General features: G+C 42.4%; 1 protein-coding gene across 5 annotated transcripts in view; it reads left to right on the top strand.

The window, feature by feature from the left end:
* PRCP (prolylcarboxypeptidase) overlaps positions 1-15,742 on the top strand; it is a 76,631-nt gene continuing 60,889 nt past the window's right edge. For 2 of the 5 annotated variants that reach the window (XM_058663663.1, XM_058663660.1), the window contains exons 1-3: positions 79-363; positions 637-701; positions 854-1,036. In XM_058663663.1, the coding sequence (XP_058519646.1) occupies positions 869-1,036 (168 nt within the window). In that variant the 5' untranslated portion in view covers positions 79-363; positions 637-701; positions 854-868. The other 3 variants (XM_058663661.1, XM_058663662.1, XM_012928335.2) reach the window with 3 other exon arrangements.

Here is a 15,742-nt window from a genome sequence, read left to right as displayed (position 1 = left end):
GGCGGGTGACTGGAAGCCATTGAATAGGGTTGGCGGAGTCGGGAGGACGGGAGAGGGCGCTGTCCTGGCGTGAGGGCATGACGAGATGCTGGCAGAGGGAGGCGAGGAGTGACCGGGTTCCAGGAGCGGAAAGGGGGCGTCGCTGGAAGAAGGGAGCCGGGCTGGGCAGGATTCGGACACCGTGGGCTCGGAGCGACCTCCATCAGGGGCGGGCAGCACGAGCCTCGGGGATCCGCGGACACAGTACCACAGCGGGGTGACATCATGGTGGCCGGCTGCTCTGAGCTGCCGAGCTGTGCTCCCCTTTCCGCTCTGCATGACCCGCTCCTATCCTCGCACCTCTCTGGGCCCGTTTCCGCATCTGTGAGTGAGACAGGAGCACAGGTGGTTGGATTGCGTGACGTGGTGTGTGTGTTTGCCGTCATACTTAGTGAGAGGCAAGCAGGTAGGGAGACCGTCATTAAATGGTCAAGGTAGCTATCATTATTAACACGAGGACTTTGCCTAGCGCGGGGAGTGCGGCCAGGAACTTGGGGTGCCCAGGATAGGGTTTGGCAGTGAGAGCAAAGATGGGGTTGATAAAGTGAGGTTCTGTGACTTTGGTCTTAACTTTTCTTGCCGGGCGCTGTAGACCAGGCTGGGATACGGCGGCGAGGTGTGCGGTACGGCGGAGGTTAGGCTCGGCCGTAACCTCTGGGAAGGTGCGCTCTGAGACAGTGGAGGGGCGGCGTGGTTTGGAGGGTTTGCTGACTCCGGCTTTCTCGGGGGAGGAGCCTATGTGCGGCGGGCGGAGCAGTGGGCCGTGCCGGGGTTTGGACGGCTTGCTTCTGCCTGTCTTCCTCCCACACTGCAGCCGGCAGCCTGAGCCATGGACCTAGGATACCTCTTGTTCCTGCTCGTGGCTTTTCTGGCCCCCGCGGCTGCCATCATCCCCCGGCCAGTCCTAAGAACTCTTGGCAGCTTACATTTGCCAGCCAACCCCACGTCCCGCCCCGCTGTAGCCAACAACTACTCAGTTCTCTACTTCGAACAGAAGGTAAGAACCGGGGAAAGAGGAGGGAGGTTCACTGTCCCGGGCTCGACCGCCCGCCCGGAGTCGTGCTCACGCATTATGAGCCCAGGCACCGCAGCCTACCCGCATTGAGACACTGTAATGCCCAGGACATGTCACACTTTCCCATTGGTGGCTCCACATCCTGGTGGTGTTTAAAATTTCACCTGCCATTACCGGTAATTTTGTATCAGTCCTGCCTCTTGGTTGGGTCTCATCTGCAATTGAGTCATCTCCATTCCTCCAGCCCTAGTCTAAATTTCCTTGGTTTTTCCCGAAATTCAAATTGTTGAAGGCCACCTCTGGCCCCTAGTCTGGCCTTCTCTGTCCCATAGTCTGTGGTGACAGACATTCTTTGCCCCAAACAGTCCCTAGATATAAATTTTATCTTTACCTGTTAGGTATTATAGAATGTTTCTTCAGTGTAAAACACTTCAGTGTGTCAATTTAAGGTTAGCTCACGGTTGCAGCACTTTAAGGGCTTTTTCAGTCCCATCTTCTGGTTTACCCCCCAAAGGCCTTCTGCCAAGGGCCTGTCCAGGCTGAAGCCAGGAGCCAGGAACTCCATCCAGGTCTCTCACATGAGTGCCAAGGATGCAAGTATTTAAACCATCAATCTGCTGTCTCCAAGGTTCCATATTAGCAGGAAGCTGGATAGAAATAGACTAGCTGAGGCTCAAGCCAGGTACTCTGATATGGGCTTTGGCACCTCAAGCTGTGAATTAATGGCTATACCAAATTGTTTGCCTCTTTAATAACTTGACTGTAAGAATTAAGAAAGGCTGGAGACCTTAGTGCTTTGCTGTCGTCCAGGTTCCCCAAATCTGAGTGGAAAGTACTTTCTGTGTGAAATGACAGGAAACCCTTACCATTCTGCATTTCTGGGAGCCTGCATAAAGACAGGCAAAAATTTGGGAAAGAGTGCAAGGTTCTGAGTCTGGAGTCTTGGATCTAGAAATCAGATAAGCCAGGATTCCTCCCTGCCAGCTCTATGACCTGGGGCAGATGGAGACCCAACCCTGAGCCTGTCTTGATCTGCTGGGAGAAGGTTGGAGAGTGAAATAACAGCATTGTCCCTAATAGAGTATAAGGCTTCACTTTCTTAAATGCGTGGTATAGACATGTGAGCTGTTGATGAGAATTTGGGATGGATTACATGAGTTTATAGAATAACTTGTAAGAAATAATTCTTAACCAGAAAGTTTCAGTATGAGTTTATGAGGAAGAGAAAACACTTCAGTTTCAGCAGAAATACCAAGGAAACAGAAGTTTTTCTTGAACAGTCTAGGACAGTTTTCTGATTTGTAAATTAAAAGATTGGGCCAAGAACTGATGTGTTTTATACTTCACTGAGGAAAATTAAGGACGTTTTGGAGAACTTTCTTAGGAGATCTGGGTCAGGGGCTGAAGTGGAGACCACATTGGTTCCCCCAATACCCTTTTGGCCCCATTTCACTGTTTTTACATAGTGAGATTATGTATAGAACTATTTTCTGAATCTGAATTGCTGAAATGACATTGGCAAGGATATTTGAATACGATATCTGAGAAATACCTGTAGGAATTGATAAAAAAAAAAAAGAGTTATCATCAGAAAAAGGGAGACATGGAAGGATGGATGGGAACATTTTCTTAATTTATACTCCTTTGACATGTGGCAGTTTGTTGTCCACTCTTTAGAAATATAGTTCCAGGCTAGTACTTTTCCCATTTTTGGTGATTTGCAAAATCTGCTTGGCTTTATGCAGCCACCGCTTGCCCACTGATATTTGGTTTATGTTTTAGGATGCAGATTCTGCAACATGTGTGTAGTATCATAATACTTTTCCTTGTATCAGTTCCAAGTTTTTTTCTTACTTTCTTTTTCTTTTTTCCTTTCTTTCTCTTCCTTCCTTCCTACCTACCTTTCTTTTTTCCTTCCTTTCTTTTGGAAAAACATCCACTTATATTTGTTGCATACTTAGAGTAATTGGCACCTTCTGGATAGAGTTTAGTTGGAATTAACTGTCAACTCAAACAATTATTTTTATGCCTTTTAAAAATAAAATGAACATAAAGCCCAGTTCTTAACTAATGTTTAATTTTTATCATACTTCATAATGATTTTTTTACATTTGATCTTAGCCAAAAGGCCTAGGAATGATATGTATGTATGTAATGATTTTTTTTTTAAAAAAAGATTTATTTGCTTTTATTTAAAAGGCAGAGTTACAGAAAGAAGAGGAGAGACAGTTCTTCTATTTTGCTGGTTCATACCCACATGGCTCCAATAGCCAGAGCTGAGCCAGTCAGGAACCAGAAGCCAGCATCTTCTGTGTCTCCTGCACAGCTGGAAGGGCCCAAAGACTTGGGCCATCTTTGCTGCTTTCCCTAGCTGTCAGCAGGAAGGAGGATTGGAAGTGGAGCTTTCGGGAGTGAATCAGCACCCTTACGGGATAGCACTTGCAGGTGGAGGCTTAGCATACTGTGCCATGACATTGACCTCTGAAGTTTTTTTTTTTTTTCTCTTCTTACCTTTTTAGATTTACTTATTTTTATTGGAAAGGCAGATTTATAAAAAGAAAGAGAAACAGAGATCTTCTCTTGTCTGGTTCACTCCTATATGGCTGCAGCAGCTGGAGTTGAGCCAATCCAAAGCCAGGAGTGTTTTCCAGGTCTCTATTAGGTGCAGGGTCCTGAGGCTTTGTACTATCCTCCTCTGCTTTCCTAGGCCCCAAGCAGGGAGCTGGATGGGAAGTGGAACAGCTGTGATACAAACTGGCGTTCATTTGAGATGTTAGCACTTAAAGGGGAGGATTAGCCAATAAAGCCATTATCCCAGGTCCCTAGCTCCTAAACTTTAATGATTTGTCTATCCACCCAGAGGACCAGTCTAGTGCCAGCTATCCTTGAATGTGCATAAAGGACATGATGTTATGGAGTGGTCTTATAAAAGGGATTCACCTAGGGCCTTGTCCCTTTCTTATTCAAGTAATCCTTTGTAAGGAGGCAAAGGAGGGAAACAGAGATGAACAAAAAGAAAGAAAGAGGGAGAGAGAGATGAAGAGAAATGTTATATTCTCAGAATTCAATCTATGAACTGCATTGAATCTTTTCTTTATACTAATAAAAATGAAAATAAAAATTACTTTGAAAACAATGAGATACCACTTCATTCCAGTTTAAATGGTTATTATCCAAAAGTCAACTCTTCTACGTGCAAGCACCAGCATCCCATATGGGCTCTGGTTTGTGTCCCAGTTGGGAAAGCAGTAGAGGATGACCCAAAGCCTTGGGATCCCTGCACCTACCTGGGAGAGTCAGAGTCTCATGGCTTCTGGCTCGGATCAGCTCAGCTCGGGCTGTTTGGTCATTTGGGGAGTGAATGGAAGATCTTTGTCTCTGTCTGTTCTCTCTATAAATGTGTGTTTCTAATAAAAAAATAAATACTTTCTAGCTTTATATCCTGCCAAATTCCTCATCCCTACACTACACACCTACACTTTTGACAACACAGAAGGCACTCCTGTGCATTTTACTGGGTGGGAAATGCTATCTGAAATACCATCCCTCTGCCCTGCTGGTTAAGCTTATACTTCTGTCCCAGCTGAGGTGATACTTCTGTGAAAACTTTATTTCCTTAGCAAGATGTAGTTTGTCATTTTTTCATTCTGTATATTTATAATTTGAATGTGTTCCTTTAGCCAGAAAGTTATTCTATAGTATACCTGGAAGAGCCTATAAAAAATATAAAACATGATGATTCGTCCTTAAGGGGGTGAATGGCTATCTGAAGAGAGCCCAAACAAGGCGAAGGCTACTATCATTGAAGTGGCACAACATTTTGTATTGTTTTTAAAGCTTTTCTCTCTGCAAGTAACTTTTCTTCCTTTTCAAAATCTTCAACTTTTGATTTAATGGGAATGTTGTGTTTCTATTACCAGAAATAAGTTGAATGAGACTAGAGAGAGAAGGCACCCACATTGCACAGGCACATCAAGGCTGTGGGAATGTGTGTGATGCCAGGGTCGTAAAGAATCTCCTGGGGTGCCTCTCTTGGGATGACAGTGTTTCGTTCTCTTCCATTCCTTTCCCACCCAATGCCTTTAGGCTGGAATGTGAGCTGTGAGGTCATTTTACTCTGTGATGCAGTAAGGGAACGAAAATGGGTTCTCTTAGCCATCGTATTTGGACTGGTGGAATAGAGTACAGTATCTGCTATGTTAGGATTTTTTAGAGAAGCAACCAATAAAATCTATCTTTGGGAATTGTCTTATATAACTGCAGGTTTAATAAGCTCAAGATCTGTTAGGGAGTCTTGGAGGCTGGGGACCAAGGAAGTTGAAAGAGCTTCAAGACAGCAGTAGCTAGGAAGATAACCTTGAGAGGCAAGAAAAGTTTGAACATGAATTTTTCCTTTTTTCCCGAGGTTTCTTGAGAAATTTGAAAAATTAGGGACCAGTGCAGTAGCCTAGCAGCTGAATTTCTCGCCTTACATGCGCATTGGGATCCCATATGGCTGCCAGTTCTTTTTTTTTTTTTTTTAAAGATTTTATTATTATTGGAAACCCGGATATACAAAGAGGAGGAGAGACAGAGAGGAAGATCTTCCGTCCGATGATTCACTCCCCAAGTGAGCCGCAACGGGTCGGTGCGCGCCAATCCGATGCCGGGAACCAGGAACCTCTTCCAGGTCTCCCACGCGGGTGTAGGGTCCCAAACCTTTGGGCTGTCCTCGACTGCTTTCCCAGGCCACAGGCAGGGAGCTGGATGGGAAATGGAGCTGCCGGGATTAGAACCGGCGCCCATATGGGATCCCTGGGCATTGAAGACAGGACTTTAGCAGCTAGGCTACACCGCCGGGCCCATGGCTGCCAGTTCTAATCCCAGTGGCCCCATTTCCCATCCAGCTCCCTGCTTGTGGCCTGGGAAAGCAGTAGAGGATGGCCCAAAGCCTTAGGACCCTGTACCCATGTGGGAGACCTGGAAGAGGCTCCTGGCTCCTGGCTTAGGATCAGCTCAGCTCTGGCTGTTGCAGCCGCTTGGGGAGTGAATCATCGGACGGAAGATCTTCCTCTCTGTCTCTCCTCCTCTCTGTATATATGCCTTTCCAATAAAAATAAATACATCTTAAAAAAAAAAAGAAATTTGAAAAACTATTCTGCAGCAGGCTCCTCTTCATAAGCAGCAAAATGGAAATAATTATACTGTCCATCTCACAGGTTTGTGTGTTAGCACAGTACCAACTGATAATAGTATTTTTATTTTGTAGTTTTTTGATGCCTTAATTTATGCCCTCTCCACATGGAATAAAATATTTAAACTATTCCTTATTATACGATATAGTTATTCTAGAAAACATAAAAATGTGGAAACATTTTTCTGTTACATTAATTACACTCATGTATCTTTTTTTCTAGGGGATATAATTTAATGGACCTATGGTTTAGGAGTTAATCCTTTCCTTGCCTGAAATTATTTTATTTTGCATAAAATTCTAGCACATAAAAAGAAGCAGAGGAAACTGCTTCTGTTTTTCTCCGCCCCACCCCTATGCTCTTTTGAGCTTTGCAGGAAATTTTGGTGATGAATGTATGTGTTTAGGTTTTAGGGAATTTCTTCTCTTCTTGATAATATTATCCTATAGGCAAGCATTTAATGTTTGACCAGCCAGCTACTGCTAAAATGTAATTTTAATAAAAATTAACTTTGGGATTTTTGCTGGTTTGTTATATCCTTTTGTCAGCATTTTGCAGGAACATTGTGCTTTAGAGAATTTGGACACTTAAAACATTTTTTAAAGTTCCCATTTTAGTATCAGCCCTGCCATTAACTTGAGGCATGATCTCGCGCAAGCTGTTGCACTCTAAGTCTTGCAGTTATTTGTAAGATAAGAGAATAGTCACTGCTGATCTGAGGTATACCCTAAGCTGTTCACTGAGTGCTTTCTGTCCACTGCGCACTGCATTAGGTTAGAACAATGAAGATGTGCACACAACTTCTGTTTGTTATTCTAATATTAATTGCTGTTGGTGAATTGGATTCAAATATTTTTTCCATCTTGATTATGAATAAGGAACAGATGCTTATCATATAAAACATTTTAAAGTTAAAAGAAACCTCTTCTACTGAAACAATACTTGCGACATTACAGCACTGAATTTTTTTTTGAATTTTTTTAATTTATTTTTTTTATTCATTAATTACATTGTATTATGTGACACAGTTTCATAGGTACTTGGATTCTCCCCACCTCTCCCCAAACCCTCCCACCATGGTGGACTCCTCCACCTTGTTGCATAACCACAGTTCAAGTTCAGTTGAAATTCCCCCATTGCAAGCATATACCAAACATAGAGTCCAGCATCTTATTGTCCAGTCAAGTTCAATGGCTTCTTAGGTATACCCTCTCTGGTCTGAAGGCAGAGCCAACAGAGTATCATCCCAATCAATTAAAAGCTCCAACATACCATCAGCAAAAATTTACATCATTATGGAATTAATTGACATAGTATTGAGTAACCAATATGTTAAAAAATAAAGATTTATTTTTATTACAAAGTCAGATATACAGAGAGAGGAGGAGAGACAGAGAGGAAGATCTTCCGTCCGATGATTCACTCCCCAAGTGAGCCGCAACGGGCCGGTGCATGCCAATCCGATGCCGGGAACCAGGAACCTCTTCCAGGTCTCCCATGCGGGTGCAGGGTCTCAAGGCTTTGGGCCGTCCTCGACTGCTTTCCCAGGCCACAAACAGGGAGCTGGATGGGAAGTGGAGCTGCCGGGATTAGAACTGGCGCCCATGTGGGATCCAGGCCCGTTCAAGGCGAGGACTTTAGCCGCTAGGCCACGCCGCCGGGCCCAAGAATGCAAGTTCTTAACCACATCCTGTGACTTCTTCATTGACATTTCAATTTTAGTTTATACACAACATATAACATACATAACATAGCATGTTATACATAACATCATATCATCTTAAATTAAGGCAAACATGTGGTATTTAACCTTTTGGGATTGGCTCATTTCCCTTAGCATTGAATTTATGTTTGTGATTTTAAAGTTTGCTTGGTTGTGGTGCAGCCAGTTAAGACACTGCCTGCAATATTGGCATGCAATATTGACATTATGACTGCTGGTTGAAGTTCTGACTGTCTCACTTCCAATCCAGCTCAGTGGTAATGCTCCTGGGAGAGTAGCAGAAGATGACCCCAGTCCTTGGGCCCATACACCCATGTGGGAGACCTAGAAAAAGTTCTTGGTTCCTAGCTTTGGTCTCACCAAATCCTAGCCACTGTGGCTGTTTGTGGAGTAAAGAAGTAGATGGAAAATATCTTTTTCTTCTTATCTCTTGCTGTACCTCTGCCTTTCAAATAAATAAATACTTTACCCACCTTTTTAAAAAATGAGGGTTTCTTGGTTGTAGGAAATTTAGGAAGGAAGGAGACAAACTGGAAAGAATGTTTTGTCTTGATTCCTGAGTGTTGCATGACAGTGTCTGCATGGTATTCTTAATAGATGTATCTTGAATTATAATTCGTGAAAAAATGAAAATGAATAAAAAGAGGTGGGTGAGAGAGACTAAATATGTAGCTTGTGTCTAATGCATTAATAATGATAATAATCTGCTACCATGTATCTAAAATTTTATTGCTATCGGTACTATGCTAAGTACTTAGTGGATTTTCATTCATTTATTCCCATACAGAGAAATTATATGTACAGGTGTTACCACTTACCCATACTGTTTTGTTTTTCTGAAAATGAACTCTGATGAGTTTTTAGTTCTAAAATGAATGTCAGGGCCTAGTGCTATGGCCTAGTGGCTAAATCCTCCTCTTGCATGCACTAGCATCCCATACGGGTGCTGATTTGTATCTCAGCTGCTCTGCTTCCCATCCAGCCCTCTGCTTGTGACCTGGGGAAGAGTCAAGGACAGCCCAAAGCCTTAGGACCCTGCACCCATGTGGGAGACCAGGAAGAGGCTCCTGGATCCTGGCTTTGGATCAGCTCAGCTCCAGCCATTGTGGCCACTTGGGGAGTGAACCAGCAGATGAAAGATCTTTGTCTCTTGTCTCCTTCTCTGTAAATCTGCCTTTCTAATAAAAAGAAATAGACCTTTTTAAAAAAATAAAATGAATGTCAGGGGTCAACTTGAGCAACAGGTTAAACTGCCGTATATGATGCCAACATCTCGTGTCAAAGCGCAGGTCTGCTTTCCAGTTGCTCTGCTTCCAACTCAGCTTCATGCTAATATGCTGGGGAAGACAGCAGAAGATGGCTCAATTATTTGGATGTTTGCCACCTGTGTGGAAGACAAATATTTACCGGGTGGATGGAACTCCTGGCTCCTGTGTTTGACCTAACCCAAACCTGGCTGCTGTAGCCATTTGGGGAATGATCCAGCAGATGCAAGCTTTCTCCCTGTGTGTGTCTCTCCCTCTGTTATTCTGTCTTTCAAATAGAAAAGTAAATCTTTAAGAAGAAAATAAGATGTATGTTATCAACCTGCGTATTGTACTACTTGGAGTAGCTAGGTTATGCTGCTTTAACAAAAATCCAAAATTGTAATAACTTAACCTAACCAAAATTTATGACTTTTCTATATTTCCAGGGAAGTGAGCAGAGACTCACAAAGATTTGATGTAACCTTTCTCTCAATATAAACTGTAAAGATCACTGTAGCCATGGAAAAATTACATGGGAGACCACATATCATTGCCTGTGTCTAGACTGAAACATATCACTTCCCTCACAACCAATTAAATGATTGCACCTAACCACAGGGTGGGGAAATAAGAAGTATTGACTTTGGAATAGCTAGAAGGAGAGACAGCACTAATGACTAACACACTCAGTCACTACCCACCCATCCACCCACCTTCTCAGTGTTTATCCAGTACCTTTTGTATGTCAGGCTCTGGGCTAGATCCTAGGGAAGCGGAGTTGACTAAAGGACCCCAAATTGCACTTGTTGACTACAAATATGACATACTCAAAACCTGTATCTGAAAAGCAGAAAACACTGGCATTTTTTTAATGCTTTCATATTCATATGATTGTGACTTATAGATGGCTTCATATAGTATCCCTGAAGTGAGGCAGTTTTGTTGAGTATTTTCTTATTTATCATAGTAGTTAACCAACCTGCTTTACATACATTAAAGCACATGATAAAAAACTTATTTACTCATGCCATCATTCAGTCAAAATAATTATTTTGTCTTTTACAATAAAGGGAAAGTTGTATCAAGATTTATATAGAAAAAAATCTTAAGTATGTTTTGGTAACTATTGTGTTATTATTCACAAAGAAGGAGAAACCTACAATGATAATTTGTATTATATACTTAGAATATGTGATTAGAGAATTAAAAAATTATTTATAGTTTACAGTTTAGGAAACATCTAGTCATCCCAGTTATTACTTATGAGCAGTGAATGAACATTTATTGATTATTCTGCACGAGTACTATGCTGAAGTCTTTTACATATCTATTTTTCATGAGTACAATCACTTAAAATTTAAAATTATTTGAGAGGGTGGGAGAGAGAAATATCATGTCCATTGGTTCACTCCTGAGCTTCTGTCAGCCAGAAGCTGGGAACTCAGCCCGGGCTTCCATTTATTTTGTGTGGAATCCAATTACTTGAACCACTGATGCTGCCTGCTAGGTCTGCACCAGCAGTAAGCCAGAATGAGGAGTCAAAGCTGGAAATTGACCTCAGGCACACTGATGTGGGGTGTGGCCATCTTGACCATCATCTCTATTACTCAGTCAAAAGCCTGCCCCTGGATCACTTTTTGAAATAGATGGTTTAATTGCAGTTTATACAGGTTGTGTTGCAAACAAGCCATTTAGGGACAATGACAATACTATGAGTCAGATTTTAATCTGTGGCTTCCAGGCTCTGTGATCTTTCATTGACAACTTGATGCCCCTGTGTCTTCACAGTAATAATCAAACTGGTGTGTCTCTGCATCTGTTTATATTCCACATTCATCCAGTCTGTCCAAAAAAAAAATCCAAGACATAGTTTTAGAGGTAAAACTAAGTCAGATCAAAGAAGAAAACATCTGGGGCTGCTGTTGTGCTGCAGTGGGTTAAGCTACTCCCTATGTAGCTGTCATTTCATGTTAGAACACTGCTTCGAGTACCAGCTGCAGCACTTCTGATCCAGCTGCCTTCTAATGCTCAAGGGAAGGCAGGGGCACATGGCTCGATTACTTTGCCACCCATGTGGGAGAGCTGGATAGTTACAGACTCCTGGCCATTGTGGCCGTTTGGGGAATGAATCAGCAGATCTCTGTATCTTCCTCTCTGTCACTTTGTTTTTTAAATAAAATAATGTTTCTTAAAGGAGACATCCAGAATATTTGAAAGTCTCTTTGCTTTTCAACCCCAGGTTGTAAATAATTTGTGGTATATATCTATGAAATAGAATATCATTAGTCATTAAAAATGAATATATCTGAGAAGGTGGAAATAATGTTCTTACATTCTGATGAAAGGAGAAAAGCTAAAAAAAGGAAAAGTTCATATGCAATATTGTATTAGTCTGTTTTCAGGTACTAAAACAGAATCCCTGCAGCTGGGTAGTTTATAAAGCCAATCGGTTTATTTAGTTCACAGTTTGAGAGGCTGAGGTTCCAAATAGCATAATGCATGTTCAGCAACGAACTTAGCCGTGTCACACATGCATACCATATCAAAGTCTGCAAGTTCTGGCTACTTTGCCTCCTGCCCAACTTTCTGGTAATGTGCTTGGGAAGACGATGGATAATGACCCAAGTACTAGGATCTCTCCATCTCATGTGGGAGATCCGGATGGTCCTGGCTGCTATGGGCATTTGGGGAGCTAACCAGTGAGTGAAGATGTTTCTCTCCTGATCTCTCTCTCTCTCCTCTATGTCTTTTTCCCTGTGTCACTAATTTTGTTTATAAATGGAAGATTTCTAAGGAGAATTTATGTCTGTGTGTAAAATGGAAGAAAAATTATTAACGTTGCTTAAATAGAACCAGATAATGTGTTTTTCCCACCTCCTTGAGCCCTCATGTCTATCTGATTTAATTCCTTTTGCTACCTGCTGCGAATAACTTGCTTTCATGTTTTCCTTTAGAACTACTTTGCAAATCATTTCCAATCCATAGTTGCCGTCTTTGTTTCAGAAAAGCTTGTGTATGAAAACCATCCACCAAAGATGGAAGGGCTAAGAAATAAATCTAAGATTACTTAAGTTGTAGTTTATTTTATTTTTTATATTTTATTTTGTTTTATATTATTTTATTTTACTTATTTTATTTATTTTATTTTAATTTTATGTTTTTAGGGATAGGTGTAGTTAGGGACAGTTACAATGGATCCCTGTGCTCCGGGTCTATAGTAAAGAGACTTATATATTAAGTTAGCTTGTGGCTAACCTAACTGTTCCTGGACTTTTTCAAGAAGCATTAACATTCCAGGCATAAGAGATTTTCCAGGATCTTGTTATATATTTATATATTTTTGATTATTTCATTTGAAAGGCAGAACAAAAGTGAGAGAGAAGCAAAGGAAGATATGGGCCTGGTGTGGTAGCCTCGTGGCTAAAGTCCTCACCTTACATGCCCCAGGATCCCTTATCGGTGCTGGTTCTAATCCCAGTGGCCCCACTTCCCATCCAGTTCCCTGCTTGTGGCCTGGGAAAGCAGTTGAGGATGGCCCAAAGCCTTGGGACTCCGTACCCATGTGGGAGACCCGGAGGAGGCTCCTGGCTCCTGGTTCCTGGCTTCAGATCGGCTCAGCTCCGGCCGTTGCAGCCGCTTGAGGAGTGATTCATCAGACAGAAGATCTTCCTCTGTTTCCCTCTCTATATCTGACTTTCAAAAAAAAAAAAACTTAAGAAAAAGAGAAAGATTTATTTTAAGAAAAGAGAAAGTTTTATCTCAGAATCCTTGGTTTCTACTTATCCCTAACAATTAATCCATTGTAGAGCACATAAAAAGAGCTCAGTAAACATGCGTGAGTGCATGACTGTGCTGCTTTATTGCATCAGCTATTACATTTGCTATAAGAGTGATACGTCATCACGTTTGAAGGAGCCTAGGGAATTGGACCCCCAAATATGACACGCTGGTATGCTGATGATTTCAAGTTAAAGGCCCTTGAAGACCAGAATATGCAAGAAGAAACTTTACTAACAACATCCAAGTTGAACAAACTTGCTTTTTCCTAACACAGGCGGGCCAGTCTGTGCAGTACAGGCAGGCAGTGTGGGCCTGACAAAGACAAAGCAGCTGCTTCTTTCCATCCGTGCATTTCCTGGTAGCTAGAACTAATTAATGTGCATATAGTAGGAAGTCAGGATTCTCAGACAAAGGGGGCAGGCATCTAGCACGAAGGTTAAGTCACTGCTTGGGACATCTGCATCTCTCATCAGAGTGCCTGGTTCCAGTCCTAGCTGTTAATCGCTTCTTGGCCTTTTGGCTAAGATCAAGTGTAGCATCCCGTCCTGGCTGTTTCACTTCCTGCCAGTGTGTACCCACAGGGGCAGCAGATGCAGATTCAACAATCTGGGAGGTGTGGATTGAGTTTCATGGGCCTGGCTTCAGATTGATCCAGCCTCAGATGCTGCAAGCCTTTGGGGCAGTGAACCAGTAGACAGAAGATATCTTACAAGTAAAATAAGGTGAGATTTATTTATTGGTTGAAAGGGGTAGGGGGGAGTTGCGGAGACAGAGATCTGCGGACACACTGGTTCACTGGTTCACTTTCCAAATGCTTACAGTGGGCGGGGCTGGTCCATGCCAAAGCCCAGAGCTCCCTTTGGGTCTCTCATGTGGGTGCAAGGGCTTGAGTATTTGAGCCATCTTCTCCCACTCTGCCAGGCATATCAGCAGGGAATTAGGTTAGAAGCAGAGCAACCAAGACTCAGACTGGCACTCCAATATGGGATGCCAGCATTGCAAGCAGCATCTTAGCTTGCTACACCTCAACACTGTCCCCAACAATTCTTTTAATTCAAATAGACACATTTAATTGCCTTGTGTCTTCAGATAAAAAGCAGAATTCTAAGAAGTTTATTTCAGCTAATAAATAAAGGTGGCATACAGCTGTCAAAAAGCTGCCTTTAAGGAGACTAAGGGACTTTTTTTTTAAATGTCTTTATCTTCACCCTTCTCACACACAAAACAACAGGGAAAGGGTGAAAAACGCAAAACAGAAAAGGCAACTTTCTTTCCCAGTAACCCTTTCTGTGTAGATACACTGCTCCAAGAAAAGAATTAACACAAACTTCCAGCTACAGCTTTGATGTCACCAAATTGGGAGAAAAAAAAAACTTAAAATTTTTTTTTCCTCTAATACACAACCTTCTTCTCCAAAAGCCTGCAAGGCAGCCTAGGTTCAGGTTTCCACACACTCATACACACCCTGCCTAGGCTTGAAAAAAAATTATCACACAAGGCTAGAACAAGCATTAACAAAGTATACAGCAAACTCTGATGCATCTCAATCTTCAGATTAAGAAATGGCTCCAAACTGATGGAATTATGATTCCTTATGAAGGACTATACCATTGTAGTAAAACGGGGAAAATCTGTCGGGGTTGGGAGTTTGGGGGGAATCTCAGTATATATGGAAAAAGAAAAAATTAGTTAATTTAAAGAAAAAAAGAGAAAGAAATGGCTCCAAACTAATGCAGTGGCTCAACAAGCTAATCTTCTGGCTGCAGTGTCAGCATTCCACATGGGTGCAGGTTCATGTGCGAGCTCCCCACTTTTGATCCAGTTCCCTTTTTATACCTTGGGAAAGCAACAGAGGATAGCTCAAGTCCTTGGGCTCCTACACCCATGTGGGACACCTGGAGGAAGCTCCTGGTTCCTGCCTCTGGATTAGCTCAGCTCTGGCCTTTGAGACCATTTGGAGAATGAACCAGTGGATGGAAGGTCTCTCTGCAAATCTGCCTTACAAATAAAAATAAACAAATCTTGGAAACAAAACAGAAAAAAAAAAAAAAAAAGAAATGACTCCTGAAGGAGGCAGTGTCTGAGATGGCACTTAAACATGAAAGTGATAAAGGGAGGAAGGCCATACAAGAGAGGCATTCCAGACAAGGGAAACAATGTGGGCTGATACAGAGACAGGAAAGGAAAGGCCAAGTGTAGAGAACAGATTAACCAACTAGAAAGGTGAGTTAGGGTCACGAAGGGAAAGGTTTGGAATGCTACAGGATTCTTTTCTTAAGCAAACAATAAGCAGTCATTACAGGGTATAAGTAGAAGAGTGAATGGAAAGGAAGGGTGAGTGAATGGATGACCCTCAGGAGCCACAGCGCAGGGGCAGGGGAGTTGGGTGGAATACACACTCCCAGTAGTCAGGGGAGACAGTGGTAGGAGCTAAGGAAAATCACGTTTGTACTCTAGGGAAGAACTCATCTAGGTAATTGCAAGGAATGTAGGGAGAAGAACCAAAAATAGCTAACATGCTAAACATTGGGTGCTATCATGCTTTCTGCTGCCTACCAGGTCCAATGTCCTTTGGAGAAACCTTCCTCAGAGGGAGGATGTAAAGACTTTGCCACCTCCTGCACCCCATATTTTCACGTACCACCCTGCCCATTTTCTTTCAATGCAATCATTACTACTTATAATTAATTTGAGGTTTATCTCTTTGTCTGGAGCAGCAGGACAGGAGCCAGTGCCCATGTAGGATGTTGGTGCTTGCTGGCAG

The sequence above is a fragment of the Ochotona princeps genome, chromosome 4 (assembly GCF_030435755.1).
Source record: "Ochotona princeps isolate mOchPri1 chromosome 4, mOchPri1.hap1, whole genome shotgun sequence".
Lineage (NCBI taxonomy): Eukaryota > Metazoa > Chordata > Mammalia > Lagomorpha > Ochotonidae > Ochotona > Ochotona princeps.
This window is presented reverse-complemented; position numbering and strand designations above follow the sequence as displayed.